Source organism: Globicephala melas, chromosome 9, assembly GCF_963455315.2.
Source record: "Globicephala melas chromosome 9, mGloMel1.2, whole genome shotgun sequence".
Lineage (NCBI taxonomy): Eukaryota > Metazoa > Chordata > Mammalia > Artiodactyla > Delphinidae > Globicephala > Globicephala melas.
In genome coordinates, this window is record NC_083322.1 from 21,884,284 (window position 1) to 21,902,351 (window position 18,068).

General features: G+C 38.6%; 1 protein-coding gene across 5 annotated transcripts in view; it reads left to right on the top strand.

Annotated features, from left to right (window-relative positions):
• The window catches only part of CEP41 (centrosomal protein 41), a 43,784-nt gene extending 30,981 nt beyond the window's left edge, over window positions 1-12,803 (top strand). For all 5 annotated transcript variants that reach the window (XM_030853822.2, XM_060305313.1, XM_030853821.2 and 2 more), the window contains 6 exons: window positions 5,381-5,525; window positions 7,222-7,373; window positions 7,778-7,845; window positions 8,885-8,999; window positions 9,442-9,657; window positions 10,344-12,803. In XM_030853822.2, the coding sequence (XP_030709682.1) occupies window positions 5,381-5,525; window positions 7,222-7,373; window positions 7,778-7,845; window positions 8,885-8,999; window positions 9,442-9,657; window positions 10,344-10,492 (845 nt within the window). In that variant the 3' untranslated portion in view covers window positions 10,493-12,803. The remainder of the gene's footprint in view (window positions 1-5,380; window positions 5,526-7,221; window positions 7,374-7,777; window positions 7,846-8,884; window positions 9,000-9,441; window positions 9,658-10,343) is intronic.
• Window positions 12,804-18,068: the final 5,265 nt, after the last annotated feature.

The window sequence follows — 18,068 nt, forward strand, 5'->3', positions numbered from 1 at the left end:
CTGGTGCTTTGCTAATTCTTATTTCTTTAAAAAAGCCATCTCGTTTTCTGGCTGTAACATTTGTAGTCTTAAATGTTTTAAACGTGTTTAATATACTAATTACTTTTTTTCAACAAATATTTTTAGTGCCTTCTATATAAGGACAGGTCACAGAATTAGGTGCTATGAGACTACAGAGATGAATAAAACACAGCTCTGCTTACATGGAGTTTGTAGCTACGAGTGTGCACTGCACATATGTATGTGTATTGGGTGAGGAAAATGATAACAGAAACACAGAATTACTAATATGACAGAAATTCACGGAGGACTAGAAGGAAACCATCGTTTGATGAATATATATTGCTAGGTACTTCACATGAGTTTTCTTATTTAATCTTCTCAAAAACTCTAGAAGGAAGGTACACTGTACAGATGAGAAGCCCAAGCCTCAGAGGTTAAACTTCTTGCTCAAAGTAAACAGCCAATAAGGAATGGACATAGGATACAAATCTGCATGTCTCTGGTAGCAGCCAGTGTCTTCTCACTGCCTTTATTGCATCCTTATGGGGTCTTGGAATGTGCCTTTTGAGAGATGCAGGGTGCTGTGAGAACTCTGTATTTTCCAGCTAGGAAACTGAGGTAGGCTTCTTCCAGGCTTTTGAACTGGGTCTCTGCCCCCTTTAGGGGTAGAATCTCAACAGGTGCAAGTTAAGGGTGAGGCTGTCTCAGGCTGAGGAGCAGCCTGAATAAAGGCACAGAGAAGAAGTCCAAGCGTGTTTGGGGAATCTCATAATCCAGTCTGGCTGTGGTCTGAGGGAGGGGTAGGTGCCGGGTTAGGAGATAAGGCTAGAAAGATAGATAGGCGCCAGATTTACTTTCTTAAATACCAAGTTGAAAAGAAAACCTCTTAGGTGTGCTGCCATGAAAAGAATTCCCAGAGTGAAGGTCTTTATTTTATCCTGAAGTCCTCAGCTGTCAATGTGTGGCTGTTTATTGAAGGGGAATGTGTTTTGTTAAGGTTGATGTAGGCCAGGAATTTGACTTCTGATTTCAAGACAAGTTTCTCAGGAAGTCTGAACACTGGGTTTGTACAACTCGACTGTCATTTCCCTGGGCTTGTTTTTGTTAGGGAGGATAAAAAGAATCTGTAAAAGACAGGAATTTATCTATGACAGATGCCTCTAACACAGCAGAGAAATAAGGGCTCTTTGTAATAGAGATAATTGAGTCTCCTCATACCAGTACTCCCAATTTTAACCTGGTTATATAAGTACCTGGATTTTGTCCTTTAATTCATTGTTGAGATTACAACACCAGAACATATGGGCACATGCAATTTTCTCTTCTGAGATAAATTTGCAGGCTTTTGTAAAGTAGGACACCATAATGTGTGAGTAATATTAGTGTTTTTCTAGTGCTCTATACAGAATAATAACTCAGGAATGCCTGTAGCACAGATTGTATCTGTATGCGTATTGGCCAACTTTGAAGGAATAAAAAAACTCCTTTTATAATGTTTATTGTTTTTTCCTGACTTAAAAGTATATTTCTAGAAAATTAGAAAACTGTAAAAAACATATAAAGAAGAAAATTAAAATAACTAATAAACCGTATTAACATTTTGGTCTGTTTTCCCCACCCACATCCGTAGTCTTTGTATATAGTTTTGTATTATGCTGTTTTCAGTTAACATTTTATCATGCACACTTTCCTATGTCATTAAATAGATTTCAAAAGCTTAATTGTAAAGGTTGTGTTGTCATATAATGTCTTTCCTTTGTATATGCCACATATTTAATTATTCTCCTATTGTTGGCCATTAACGTTTTTCTAATTTTTCATTTTTATAAGATAATGCTGCAGTGTAAACCCATAAATGTTTGTATGGTTCTGATTTATTTCCTGAAGATAAATTGCTGCAGATTGTCAAAGGGTGGAACCATTTTAAAATGCTCGGTGCTGATTCCACATTATCTCCAGAAAGGTTCTACTTGTTTGCATTCCCACCAAGCAAATGAGAAGACCCATTTCTCCCCATCCTAGCCAGTGATGAATAATTCTCATTTTTGTAAATGTTTGCCAATTTGATGGAGGAAAAATGGTATCTAATATTTTTATTTTGGATTTCTTTGATAGTGTGATTGAGCTCTGCGTACGTCTGTTTGTTGGTCATACGTATTTCTTCTTTTGAGGACATTATATGTCCTTTCCCATTTTTTTTCTAATGGAATGTTCATCTTTTACTTATTGATTTGTAAAATCTTTATATAATTATGATATCTTTATTCATTGGAAACCAATACAGCCTTGAAAATAAATGAGAAAAATCTTTATTTGATGATTTGGAATAATACCCAAGCTGTATTATTAAGTAAAAAAAAAAAAAAATAAATAACAAAATAAACAACAAATCAAAGTGTAGAGCAGTATGAATAGCATTCTCCTAGATATGTAAAAAGGAGAGGAAATAAAATATATACAAAATATGTAGTTGTTTCATTTCTGGAAGGAGACAAATATTTGAAGGTAGTTCCCTTGGGGGTGGAGGTCTGAGGGCCTGCAGGTCTGGAGTGAAAAGAAGACTTCCTTTCCATATTAGCAATTTTATCTTGTTTGCATTTTTACCTTGTGCACATGATCTTTTTTCTATTAACAAACTAGTTTTAAAACTCCTAATAATGTGTATTAACCTTTTCTCACTTATATATGTCACGAATACTTTTCCTAGTTTGTTATTGACCTTTTAATTTTCTTTGTGTTGTTTTTTGACATATATGAGATTTGCGTTTTTACATGATTAAATCTATTAGCCTTTCATATTGTGTTTTCGTTTAGTGCTTTAAATTCATAAAATCCAAAATAAGATATTCACCTATATTTTCATCTGTTAGCTTGCTTGGTTGCTTTGGGTTTTTTCCTACATCAATCCATCTGTTATATATTTTGGTATATGATATGAAGGGGTTATCTAAATTTGATTTTTTTGGATAGTTGGCAGATTATCCCAGCACCATTTATTTAATAGTTCTCCCTTTACCCACTGATTTTTGATGTTACCTTTAACATACATTAGATTTTTGTATATATTCTAGGATTTGTTTCTGAGTTCTTTGTTATTTTCCATTGTTCTGGTGCATTGTTTTGATCATTTACCTTTTCAGTATATGTTACTATTTGAAAAGGCAGGTTCTCCAAATTACTTTCCTCTCTCTCTCTCTCTCTCTCTCTCTCTATACATATATATATATATATATATATATATACACATACATATATCTTTTTTTTTCTCTTCTCATCTTTAAAATTCTTTTAAGCTTTTTTTAAGCCCATTGGGATTTGTATTAAGGCTAAAAATTTGGAAATTTGGAAGGGATTAACATCATTTCACTTTTAGTCACCAAGTCAGGAATATGCAAGGTATGTCACTCTCTCTTCATTCAGGTCTTCTTTAATGTCCCTAAGTAAAATTTTTATAAGACCTATAAAGGACTTACAAGTTTTTATACAGCCTTTAAATTTCTTAATAGGTTTATTTTCTAGGAGAGTATATTTTGTATCTGCAGTTGTTACTGTAAATGAGAGGTTCTTCATGTTATTTTCCAATTGATATATAGGAAAAATATTTTGATTGTCCATATTTTCTTTAATCTAACTTATTTATTTTATAAATAGGTTATTTTTATAATTAACCATAAAACCTAGATTATTTTTATAATCTAACATATTTATTTCCCTTATTCTCATAGGATTCTCTTAAAGTTTCTAGGTGTATTATATCATACGCAAATTAAAACTTAATATGCTCTTTAACAACTAGGCCTCTTATTTCTATGTCTTCTCTCATTATATTGGTTAGAAGAGCAAATTCTCAAACCTTTTGGTATCAGTCTCCCTCCACACTTAATTTTTGAGGACCTCAAAGAGTTTTGGTTTTTGTGAATTATATCTATTAATATTTAGGGTATTAAAATTTTAAACCAAGAATTTTAAAAATACTTGCTGTTTACCTTAAGAAACAATACTAAACCCATTACAAGCATAAATAACATATTTTTATGCAAAATATCTATGTTACCAAAACAAAAATATATATGGAGAATGACATTGTTGTACACTTTTTTGTAAGTCTTGTTAATGTCTGATTTAATAGAAGACAGATGGTTCTCATACCTTCTGCATTCAGTCTGTTGCAGTTTGCTCTTTGGGCTAAAGGACATGAAGAAAATCTGGCCTCACACAGATCTGTAATTGAAAAAAGGAAGAATATTTTAATAGCCCTTTCAGATAGTTGTGGATATTTTTCTTTGACATTACATCAGAACTTGATAGCTGGTACCTTCTTAAAGGTTAGTTGTAGTGTGGAATCTGAAACCATATCAATGAACTTTTCATACCCTCTTACATTAAACCCATTGGTCTCTTTTGCACTCTGAATGTATCTTTTACTCATACATAATTTTATAACATCATTCATTGGTCATTTGGAAAATACTGGTTCACTGAGTTATGAAGATCTTCCAAATGTTGACAAATTTCATTACACAATATCAAAAAAGTCACATTTATTAACCACAACACGTGTCTTATCAGAAAAGTCATTAAGATGGTAAAGAAGTCAAGCTCTTGATGGCAAATAGTTTCCAAAATTCTGATTTTTGTTCAAAATTTAATCACTGCAACAAATACCATCGGTTGTTTTCCTTGAAATGAGAAATTCACTTTAGATCATTTTTGAGAAAATAGCTGCCAAATGCACAAGTCTAAATAACCACAGTTTTCCTGTCAGTTTTTCTTCCAAGTAAAAGTGGTGTTCAAGGCAAAAGCAGCACAAATCACACACATACTTTTCCTGGAGACAACAATGGGACGTTGGTATGTAGCAAACTTGCTGTATGTGGATTCCCCCATTTCATGACACAGAATATTTAAAAAGTGTGTACTTAAGGGTAAGATTTAATAAAATTATTATTACTGCTTCATCAGGGACTTTTAAAAATGTGACTGCCATATTTATTAACTGTGAGTGTGTGCATGTTGATGAAAAATACAGTGACTACTAATAAAGCTCTGTACCTCTGCCCTGATTCTTGCTAAGGGGCCAGGAGTTTTATCCACCACTTCTTTTGCACCATCAGTGCAAATATCAACATGGTAAAAAAGACAAATAACATCTTAGTATTATGAAAATAGTTTTCGCCTTTCAGATCCCCTGAAAGGGTCTCGGGGGCTCCTGGGGTCCACAGACTACAGTTTGAGAGCCTATATGTTAGAACTCTTAGAACAATTTAATAATGGTAATACGAGTTCCTTTTCTTGACCTAATTTCAGTGGAACTGCCTAACAAGTAAATAAAAATTCTGAGGTTAAATTTATTTATTTATTCACTTGCAAATTTTAGACAATGATTCTGCAACCTCAGACCCTGATGCTGAAATCACTGCCAAGACCAACGGGAAAGGGAGCCCTGGGGAGCAGTCGCCAAGCCCCGTCCAGTTCATAAACAGCGAGGGAGCCGGGGACTCCAGCCGCTCGACCCTTCAGAGGTGCTCTCATCAGATTCATGTTTTCACTGCATTTTACCTTCATTAATCTAGATACCAATGTCAGCGATTTAACGACCTTAGAAACAGGTTGGCGTAGTGAAGTCCCACATTTTCATCTCAGCCATTCTATTTTCTCTTTATATCAATGCCACCTCCTGGATCTTGTCACAGCATTCTTAGTTAATGTAAGAATATATTGATAGGAGAGCATTAATTTTCACTCCTCAACCCCATTCTTCTCAGTGTTCCTATATGCAAGTTTGCTATTAGGACTTAGCTTTACAACCACTATCTTTTGACTCAGGGAGTATGATTTCCCCCCCCTCTCCTTTTCTGTCTGCTGCAGCTTATAATTACCCTGTCTAGAATCAGAAGAAAAATAGAGTGCCACACATAGTGCTCTGATATTAAATAGGCGCAAAGGAGAGTGAAAGCAGCCTTGGTGTCAACTCTCAAATGCACATGGCAGTTTCATGATGCAGCACTTCCTCACAGATATTCACTGTTGATTATAAGACGGTGCTGATTTTCTGCACATATCCATCCCTTCTACTGGTAAAATAGTTCTACTAGAGAAGCTAGTTCTACTAGAGAAAGAATTGCTATTGTCGACTGCACTATTATTATTTTTATAACTACTTCTGTGCAAGGACTGTAAAATTGCATTCAAAACAAGATAGACCAACAAGGCTTCCACTGAGCACGTAATTTCACATGAAACAGAGTTTCTTCTCCTTTGGTTCAACAAAATATGCACTATAGGACATATAGTTGTAGTGATCATTGGATTTAAAGGCAGAATTTGACTTGCTGTGATGGGAGAGGAACTATTGCTAGACTAATCTGTGGTTTGGCACATGTGTCTTCATATTTGCCTGGAAGAGTGATTATCTTCTTATCCCAATACAGATATTTCACTACTCGCCACTTTGATCATAACACCTATCCTTTTTTCTCTGATTCATGTTTTTGCCACATTTTGCCTATATTAACCTGGCGACCAATTTCAGTGATTTTATGACCTCAGAAACAGGTCAGAAACAGACCTCCCTCGTTTTAATCCTAGCTTTTCCACTGTCTCATTACACGAATGCTGCCAAATCTAAAAGCCTCTTCAGCCTCAACACTGTAACCTATAAAATGGAAGTGACTACAGACAACTATTGAAAACATTAAGGTTCAAAATCCATACTGGATGAGTCACTGTATCAGTATATGAAATACATGAAAACACTGTTGTTACTTTATGTTAAATATGATATACATAGAAATGCCTTCAGTTTTCCTGCCCTGTCAACCGTATTCTTTCCTCTTTTGCTCTGCTTTCTCACACTCATCAAAATTCCATTGGAGTAACTGTTTGCCTCTTTCTTTCTCTGAATGCTGCCCTTGCTTCTGGAGGCAGCTTGCGCTTACAGTTTCTGCCCCTCTGCGTGCTAATGACCTAACATGCATTCTCTGAAGGCTAGTATGGACAGTGGATCCCCTCCTTTGGGTCCAGGGTGAGAGAACAGGAATCCATCCGTAGGATCTTGCATTCAGAGGCAGAACTGAGACACCACATCCATTTTCCTTTTTCTTTGAAGTGTCTTTTAAAGAGACATTGAGCACCCTCTCGCCATTCTGAAGAAACACATTTGACCTTTAAGCCACCAATCCCTGACTAGTGTCTACTGACCTACTTTTTCACTTGCAGCGTCATCAGTGGCGTTGGGGAACTGGATCTAGACAAAGGGCTCGTGAAGAAAGTAGAGCCCAGTACCAAAGACAAACCTTATCCTGACTGCCCCTTCCTGCTGCTAGATGTGAGAGATAGAGATTCTTACCAGCAGTGCCACATTGTTGGAGGTAAGAGAGAGAAGGCCTTACAGTGTCTCACTCCTGAGAACACAGCCCGGTACTGAGCCCAGGCAGGCTCAAACCACAGCCTGTGGTCAGCAGTTGGGGAAACCCTGTGTTAGCCAGATGTGTTCTGGGAACCTGTAAGTTGGCTCTACCACATGCTCTGAGAGAAGCTGGTGACTCTCTCAGGGGGCTCAGGGGCCCAGGGCTAAATGTCAGAAACAGTGAAGTGACACTTCTTATTTGTTCATAGTGTCCTGTTTCTTTTCTTTCACAAAAGTATTTAGGTTTATAACTAGTTGATTTTGAAAATATGTTTCTTTTAACTCTTAGACTTTAAACCAGCTGAGAATTGGGGCCAGGTTGTACCGAGAGCTACAAACTTCCTAAGCTTTTTCTTCTCTTTGCAGCTTACAGTTACCCAATTGCAACTCTGTCTAGAACAATGAACCCTTATTCAAATGATATTCTTGAATATGTATCCTTTGTTGCATTTTAAGGAGTTGGATGGTATAAAGACTGAAGACTCAATCTTATCATGAATCATGCTCCTAGTAAGAAAACCCTATGAAGGACCTTTGATATTAATTAGTTTACTTAGCATATTTTAGAATTTTGATCCTTAGCTGTTGCTGAGAATGCTTCCAAGCCATCCTGCAGTAGGACAAAAAACATTAGGTTAAAGGTTATGAGCTGTTGAGAGTCAGTCCTAAGACTGTTTTCCCCAGAAAGTTTTCCCAAGTAAAATGTAAGGAGTGAATTTTTTTCCTTCTATTTTAATTTTTTTTTGCTTCTTGAAATTTTAATTTTTTGCTCATAAAAATCATACAAATAGAAAATAATTTAAATACTGAAAAATATAAAAAAGAAAATTGAAATAACCACACAATTGAACAACAAACTCTTACTACATTTTTTGTGTATTTTATTCCAGACTGTCTTCTTTATCTTTTTAACAAAGTAAAAATTATACTGTATATATAATTTAGTATGTTGCTTTTCCCCACTTCATATTACAGTGTATTTCCCCACACTAACACAAGCTCTTTATAGACTCTATTTTTGATGCAGTATAAGATCTCATCTTTAGATTTACTGTAATTTACTAAATCATTCCTCTTTGAAGGAATGGACTTTCAGGTGCTTCCCATTTTTTTTACTATTATAAATAAGACTGCAGTGGACACGTTGGGCATAAAAGTTTTTCTGTTTCCTCATCTGTAAAATGGAGGTTGTAATACTTACTCTCCAGGATTGTACAGATGAAAGAGCCAAAGAGTGTACAGTGTGTAACTAGTGCCGTCTTGGACATGGTGATACTAGTTCATAGAAGAAAAGGATACCAGCTTGTGTGGTTTCCACGACAGGAAAAAGTCCTGAACCCCCTGAAGAGGGGTCATCCGATGCTCCTTGAACTCAGAGAGGTAAACCTTGACAGCTCTTCTTCCTCAGGGGTTTCTGTATAGTCTAGGAGCATTAGCTCAGTGTGGTCGAACCTTAACTCATCTGCTTCTTAGAAAAATGCCCATGGCAAGATCATCATTCTGTATGACGACGATGAGAGGCTGGCCAGCCAGGCAGCTACCACCATGTGCGAGCGGGGATTTGAGAACCTCTTCATGCTTTCCGGAGGTGAGGGGCTGTGTTCTGCTTAGGACGTAAAAGGCGAATACTTGGGCTCACACTCCTTCAACTCCACCCCTATCTCCTTTTCCCTCCTGGAGCTCAGAACTTAGTATTCTGGAAACAGAGACAACCATGCTGGCAGAAAGGAGTCAGGATACGTGAAACTTCCTTTAGCTCCATCAGCACATGTTTTTAATTCCTGAAATAATGATGTTACTTTATGGCTCTGTAAGAAAGCCTTAATGCTGCAGACTTGAGCTAAACGATTTCTGGTGGAATTCTCAGAATCCCACATAACAACTGACATTTTCTGGTGTAATTTACTTAATGGTGAAGCAGTTAAGAAAGATTTCCTGTCCTTGTGTTGAGGAGGCATGCAGGCTCCTTTCCAGGTTGCCTTGGCCTCACCGTGCTAACACGGCTTTTTCTGATGATCTTCCACACCTAGGTCTAAAAGTCTTAGCTCAGAAATTCCCAGAAGGACTGATTACGGGTTCCCTGCCAGCATCTTGCCAGCAGACCCTTCCGCCTGCTTCTGCCCGGAAACGATCCGGCCCGAAAGTGCCGCCCCCAGCAGCCGAGAATAAATGGAGATATACCCCAGAAGACCTAAAGAAGATAGAATATTACCTGGAAGAGGACCAGGGTCCTGCAGACAGTACTAGTAAGATATTTTGACCTTTAGAAATAATGTTTTCTGTAGAACTTGAGATTTGCAGCTTTGAACATCAACCTCATCATATGAGAAGCTTGATCTCTTATATTCAGATTCTTCAAATATTTGCAGGAGAAGGGGAATGTGCAGGTGCTATGTGAGGAGGGGGGAGGTGAGTGGAGGGGAGATTATGGTAAGAATTAGGCATTGCACACAGACATAGAAAGAGAAGAGAGGGTATCAGTCAAATAAAGTGTGCATCTCAGGCAGAGTTGAGAGGCTAAGCTAAGGCTTTCAGATTCCTTCTCGGAAAGCTTTGCTTCCTTCTGCTGCTTCTGGGTACCTTTAAACTACTTCTGGCCTTTCCTTTGGCACACTGCTTTCTCTTTTTCCTCTAACCATTCCTGTACCCTTCTCTACTGAGAAGGAATGAAGGACAGATGAGGTTGATTGGATAATGGAGAGGAAGGAAAGAAAAGCTATCTGGGTTTCCCTTCATCCCTGCCCCCTTCCCCACCTTCTAATTGATCTCAAGGATGAAGAGTAGGTTTTAGCCTAAACTAGATGCTGAATAGGACTTCATTAGTTTAAAAGTGGTTTGTAGCATAAGACTTCATTAGTTTAAAAGTGTACTTGGCAGGTTGTCCCTGGAATCATTTTTGCAGCTCTGCTCCCTGCTTTCTTGCTCCCTTCAGGCCGGCTGAGCCAAGGTAATGCTTCTGGAAGAGACTCCAAGGTTCCAGGCTCCCGCAGCGGTCAGAACCTGCCTGCCGGGGCCCCTGCCGGCCACCAGAACCCCCGCTCGCTGGGCAGTGGCCACCTGCAAGGCAAACCCTGGAAGTAAAGACTTTGTCTTAGTCAAATAAATGTTTTCTCTCCTTTCGGAACCCCTGAGCAGTTCACAAGTTGGTCATTTTAAGAAGCTGCTGCAGAGGAAAGACCTCAACGTGTGTCAGGCCCTCTTCCCTCTTCCTGTCTCCAGCTCCTCTCCCACATCCAACCCGGGAAGGATTTTTACAAAACCCAGAGGCATGACAGGCTCTAGTGTCCTCCCTGTTGTTTACAGAATATTTAAGTCTCTGAAACTGAGTAGGAAAAAAGTCTAATTTTTTTAGGCTTTCTTTTTGTTTGTTTGTTTTTAATAAGGTCCAGTTTGTTTTGGTCTATATCCTGCGTTGTTTTGTAAATACTTCAGGCGCATCTGGTGTGTCCTTCCCAGCCAGTTCTTTTTCACTCACTCTTCTTGGTTTCACGAAGGCTCTCTCGGTAGGCTTTGCAGCCTGAGAAGCTGTCCCCGGGGGTGCAGACGATTCGTAGCTTTCAGCCCCCACCAGCTGTGGACCCGCTGGCTGAGGAGCTCTTCGCCCAGCACCCGAGGCAGGATCCGTCTGGAAGCCGGTACCTGTGAGCGTCACTCAGTTAAGATTTAGTAGTAGCTCTCACATGTGCTCAGCGCTTCTCCTCCTCACTAGATGTTTTCCTGGAACCAGCACAGGTGATGATGTGTGCTCAGCTGCCTTCACGGGCAAGTCCTGCCCACTGTTCAGGGCTGGGTTGAGAGCCACTGAAGCCCCCTGGAGCCGTCCCTCATTTGCGGTTGGTTTATTAGTTGTAAACTCCCATTACCCAGCTCAGGCCCATCCATCTTAGATGGGTAGAAATTATGGCCACTTGAAAACGTTGGCTTTGGTTGGGCCACTGCCCGCACACAAGGTGAGGACAACTCCACAGTCCTTTGTCAGAGCTGACAACCCTTTAAACCCTTGCTTAAAAATACAGTATTAGTCTAATTGAGTAATTAGTGCAATTCCCTGCTTACTTCTCATTCTCATGACTGAGCTGTGATTAGGAGGTTTTGAATATAGATTCTTGTTTGGGCCAGAATTTTGAATCAGCGTTAATTGAATTGCTAGATGACTGACATTCATTCCATTTAATTGGGGGAACAAAAGACCTCAGGTAAGGATGAGGAACTATGAAATCATCAGGCAAAGGAAAAAGAGCCTTGTTAATTTTTATGGTCTGTGATCTGTAGCTGTGATAAGGGACTAAGGAATAAATTGTGCTCTTTGTCATGGCAACCAGCTTCTGAAAAGCCAGCTGAAAATTGCCTATCCTTAGGTGGTTATTGCTGCTGGGTAAGATTTGTCTTAACAGGACTATTTTTCTCACCACCAAAAAAAAAATGTATCACAGTATTTCCAGCATGGGGGGCTGTGTTTGTAGGAGAAATAAAGGTAATAAATATCTTATAGAGACATATGGAAAAATAACTTTCACATTCAGCCCAGTTCTGTTTTAGTGTGTTTATTCTTCTCTACTTGATTTCCAAAGTGCAACATTTTCCGATGTTTTAGAAATCAAACAAACCAGGGACATTGTTCAGATGTCAAGCTGTGCCCAATTTTCCACAAGATTCAAGAATCTTGTATAAAATTCAGCCAACGTACACATAGCTTTAAAGAGGAGCCTGTCATGTTTCCCCATAAATTTATTGCCTGAGAACTAAGTTCAGCCTTTTGCTAATGCCAAAATGCTCTGGCTTTTTATTTTCTTTACAGCATAGATTTTTAAAAATGCAAATTTTTCCACACTCAACTTTCCCCTAGCATGGACAAGATTTTCAGCCATTTTGGACACATATGCATTTTTAAGAAAAAAATTTTTTTTTCTCTGTGACAAAGTTCTGGTTATGCCATTTTCAAGTCGACTAGTCAGGAGTTTAGATTTCCCCACTCGATTCTATTTTGAAAGTAAATGGTAGTCCCCCTTTGTTCCTATTCTGCATTCTCATCACCACACAACACTAGAGTGTTAGAAACTACTATGTATATGTGCAAAGTCAGTATAGCTGAACCTATTAGAATTGCAGTGCATTTAGTTGAGAGATCTGGCAGGTTGACTATATTTATGTGTGTTTCTCCATAGCGCTTTGCCTATTGGTAAGGATTTTAAATAACTACTCCTCAAAGACCTGTTCTGGTTCTGCACTTTGTGTGTTAAATGTCACTTGCAGTTTTTACACGCTCAAGGTATTGCTTTGAATGTTCTACTTTACTAGTTTCTTCGTTAGATTAACTGACATGTATTATCTAAGCGATCTGTGATACTCTGTGCAATTGTGAAAGTTGAAGATTAAAGTACATAGTTCTTAATTTGTTGTTTGCTGTTAATATGCTGAGATCTGCCAACTTCTCTCTTCCTCTCTGTTGAGATGATTTGTGGGGAGTCACATGAGACTGGGGTGATCTGAAAGAGTACTTCTTTTTGCTCTATCTCCCAGTAATGCATATTTTCTTTGTGTAAATGAACCAGGAAATCATTCCAATTAGGGCAGTGGACTTTAGCTCTCTAGTCAGAAGGGTTTCTCCTCATGCCCAGCAGGGACTGATTGCCACCTTAAACTCATTAGAGCGGGGCTTTCTTGTCAGTGTTGGGGGTTGATGAGCTTCCCTTGCCTGGGAACTTATGACCCCCTAGATGGAAAATGCTTTATCAATGTACAACTGCTGCTCCATCTGAGCAATGGTGATGGCCAAAGTCTAAATAATAAGTTCAGTACTTTATCTACTGTATTTAAGAAAGAAAAGAGGGAAGGAAAGAGAGAAGCAAGGAAACAAGAAGTGTGGAGGGAGGAAGGGGAAGGCAACATTACTCATTTGAGTACAAAAAGAACATCTCGGGCTGTTACAATGTCAGGTTTAATCTATTGAAAGGCATAGAATGGGGACCTCCCTGGCAGTCCAGTGGTTAAGACTTTGCCTTCCAATGCAGGAGGTGTGGGTTCGATCCCTGGTTGGGGAGCTAAGAATCCCACATGCCTCATAGCCAAAAAAACAAACGAAAACCCCCCATAAAACAGAAGCAATATTGTAACAAATTCAATAAAAGACTTTAAAAAGGATCCACATCAAAAAAAAACTTTATAAAAAAAGTAAAAAGAAAGACATAGAGTGAATCAAATTACCTAAACGTAATTTTATTTTTTACCTTTAGCAGAAAACCAGAACTAGCACAATCATATTGGACTTGGGGTGTAAATCAGAATTAAAAGAGAACAAATAGTGTTCATTAGTTGCTGAGGGATTTTTCCTGTGATACTACTGAGATTATACAAAAATTCATAAGACTTTAGGCTACTCACCAAGAACACAGAACAAAACAAAACCTTCTTTTCTCTAATTCCCTTGTGGAATATAAGTGAAATCAGAGTCCTAGGCTAGGAAGAAATATGTAGCCAATTTTTCTTGTGTTGGTTTTGGTTTCTGTCATGTTATAAATTGGTTGTAGATTCTGTCTTTTATGTTATCTGACTTTTTTAGGGGGGATAATTAATTTCTGTCCACCTGGATTTAAATCCATGACTCCCTTCCTGCTCTACTCTGAAGATAATCATTAAGAACCTTTCTTTCCCCAGTTCCAAAATATTCCCAGTGTCTCTAATGTGCGTTTATTTTTTCACAATTCTTTCAGTTTCAACTCCCATAATACTTTCCTTTTTCTTTTTCAAGAAACATCAGAAATGTGGATATTACATCAGTTTATGTGAGCATGATGATATGCTTATCTACTGTTCCATTAATTTTTTGATTAAAATATATTTTTCCCATAAAAAACAATAAATAGGACACATTGTGCTTCCAAAGTGTTCAGAAGACATTTGGGTAGTAATACGTTCCTAAAGTTGCAGTCATTACTGAAATTGCTATTGCCACGTCCTTTATTGGCACACAGGTCAGTTATAGCATAAAATATGTAATGGTGGCAATTTGTCAGCAGTGAATTCTGACAGGACAGGATTCAGTGCATGATTTTATGTGTTTACAAAACTATATTGCCCCCCTCCTCCCCCATCTCCTTACGGTCTCACTCTCTGATGCTTATCCTCTTTGTTCCAAATGCAGACGCAGATTCTCTTCACCTGCATAACATCCTGAGGCACCTGGTGAAATGTGTGGCAAACAGAGGTCACTTATTAAATACTATTGACTGATGGACTACATTTTAAAAAAATTATTTAAAATTATTTTTGACTATAACCTCCCAGAGGGTGAAAATCACCAACTACATGACATTGGCCCTTAATAAGGGTGTGTGAATAAATGAACTGAACCTGTCAAGACTGAAGTCTGGGATGTAAAGCCCATTGTGGTGGCCACTCAGCGCTGGTCTGCCATTCTGGAGACCTGGAAAGTTTGTTATCCCTTGTCCTCTTGTACATCCTACTTCTGTATGTGAGACATTCATCACTCTGAGATTTTTAGATTACCCTCTGCAGGAGGTACCCAAGAAGCTGTTAGGGCCGTTATTATTAGCCTGGCTGTCTGCAGTCTGCCTGTTTCCATGGTCCCCTCAAGCTCAAAGTAGCCTTCAGAATTCAACTGCACCATCCCCATCTGAGAGTGGGTTTTATTTTCTCTTTTGTTTCAAATCTTGAAGATTTCCAGGTAATAATGTTAGCAAACATTTATGGAGAGCTTACTATGTGTTAGGCAGTATTCCTAGATTCTTCATTTTATGTTTTGACTCATTTGACTATCAGAACATCCCTACGAGGTAGGCACCCCCATTTTCAGGTGAGGAGACTGAGGGTCAAATGGAAATTAAGCAACTCGCCCTGTGTCACTGAGCTGGAAGGTTGAGAAACCATTCTGCTCTGTGCTTGTCCACTCTGGGTGGGTACAGCCACTCTCTCCCTGGCTACGCCTCCAATTCACTAACAAAAATGTAACTTTCTGGGCTTCCCTGGTGGCGCAGTGGTTGCGAGTCCGCCTGCCGATGCAGGGGACACGGGTTCGTGCCCCAGTCCGGGAAGATCCCACATGCTGCGGAGTGGCTGGGCTCGTGAGCCATGGCTGCTGAGCCTGCGCATCCGGAGCCTGTGCTCCGCAATGGTAGAGGCCACAACAGTGAGAGGCCCGTGTACCGCAAAAAAAAAAAAAAGTAACTTTCCCTTGGCTGTTGGCTTCCCTTCCTTCCTTGTCACCTGAGATTCCACTGAAAGCTTTCCTCCTCTGCCTGCATAAAAGGTGAGGAATTCAGGGACTGAAACATCTGCTCCTGGGACCATTCCACTGTCTGTGTCTGGTGACCTATCTAGAAGACAGGTGCTCCAGGGTTTGTGAGATTTGTTTCTTAATGAGGTATCACTTAAGGAATGGGAGTTACAAACTTTTCATTAGATTGTAGGGAAAAAGGCTGTTTTCCTGATGGTTGAACTATCCAATAAAACCATATTGATATGATTTGTGTCTGAATTTCTCTTTCCTTTGTGGTGATGTTTCTGATTTAGGCTGAAACATAAATTGTGTGAATTGGCTCATGGCCGCAGGCCTGGGCTTCATGGGAGGAAGCAGCAGCAAACCTCTGTGCCTCAGTCCATGTTAGCAGAGCTCTCATTCCACCGCACTCCTCTAAAAATGTAGCCGAACATACCATGGTAGTTAAGCAGAAGACTTATAATTTTCTTTTAGTTGGGCAGTAAACATTTGGCAGTCTTCACCTCTGGGGTCGTTGGATGATGCTCACAGTTTGAGTTGCCAGATTAATGTGGATCCTGAAAGCTTTGGGGAGAATTCATTACCCTTTGACAGTTTTTCAGATTTGACGGGTGCTCTGTGCTTCTTTCTCAGAGCTCTTCCTTCATCTGGCCGATCTGAATGTTTTGGTTGGTCATATCAGTTTCCTGTAAGGAGCATCTGGGTCGTAGTGTGTTCACAGAATGATGTTTCTGTCCTTAGAGCCCTTAGAGCAAGAATTCGTCTGCATCTTCAAATCCACCTAGTCCCACTTGCCCTTGCAAAACAATTGCTGAGATGATGAATAGCCCTGTACTGGATGAGGGACCAGTGAGGTCATATCTGGATTGTATTCAATGACATTTCAATTTTAACTTCAGGCCAAAGCCAGAAAGCTAGACATGCATATCTTAGTGTTAATTCAAAAGACCACCCAAAGGATTCTTATGGACCACGAATGGCCCACGGGCCACATTGAGAACCATAGATAATGCTCCAAGAACAAAGTAAAATGAGTTCATTTAAAAATAAAGATTTTTGAAAAGTCCTAGAGAATAGGCATTAGCATAATCAATTCCCCAGATTGCTGCGGGAACTGAAAGTGAGCAGCAAGCGCTCTTGGGAGTTGTCATCTGAGCTACCACAGAGTGCTTAGGGAATGGCCCCCAACCAGGAGACATTAGTGCCCTGCCCTTGGTAGAAACACTTGCTTCCAGCTCTATCTGGAGTATAAACTTTTCCAAAAATAAGACCTTGTTCTGGGCAACAGCAGAAGAAATGAGTTTAGACAAATGATGAAAAAGAATCTGAGCACAAATTAAGATGGCCATTTAGATGTTTGATTTTGATAATAAGTTGATCTTAGATAACTTTACCCACAGGTAATCTGGTGTGTTTGAAATAGTTTTTTTTAACCCCCCTGATTATACAAACTCATTGCAAGAAATTCAGAAAAGTATAAAGAGGAAAACCACCACCGCTGCCTGGGGTAACCACAATTATTATTATTGGGGAATATCTACTTCCAGGCATAGTGGGTGTGCGTTTTTCAAACAAAAATGAGATTCATACTCAATATACTATGTTGTAGCTTGCTTTTTTTTAAACTGTGTGGAAATATAAATTACATGCCATAAAATTCACCCACTTTAAGGATACAATTCAGTGATTTTTAGTAAATGTACAGAGTTGAGAAAGCACCACCACAATCCTGTTTTAGAATATTTCCATCATGTGACCAGCTTCTTTTGCCCAGTATATTGTGACCATTTTTCCATATCAACACAGACTACAATGGCTTCCCGATATTCCATTGTGTAAATGGGTAATACCCATATCAATACTGGTATCTATCTAGGTTCTTTTCCTTTTAATTTAACTTTTTATTATTACAACCTTGTATATATGTTTATTTGAACTTCTCAAAATATTTTTATAAAATAAATTCCTCCAAGTGGACTTACTGGGTCAAAGTGTCAATACGCTGAAATTTTTTATTTATAGTGCCAAATTCCCCTCCAGGAAGGTCGTGTAAATTTATCCTCCCACCAGCAGTATATGGCAGGTCTCATTTCTTCATACTCTTGATAACACTGAGTTGTCAGTCTTTTTATTCTTTGTCAATCTGATGGGAGAAAAATAATATATTTTTCTTTAATGTACAAAAAATAATCACTCAGAGAATCAGTATCTTTCATTTATTGGCTTTTTGTGTTTCTTCTTTTGGGAATTGCCTATTTTTCTCTTGAAATGTTAGTCTTTTTTTTAAACCCCTTTTACTTGTAAGAGCTTTTTTCCCCTCAAGGTTATTAATACTTTTTCATATACACCACATTATTTTCTAAAATTTTTGTTTCTTTTAGCTTTATGATTTTATTTATAAAATAAAATTTTTACCCATAG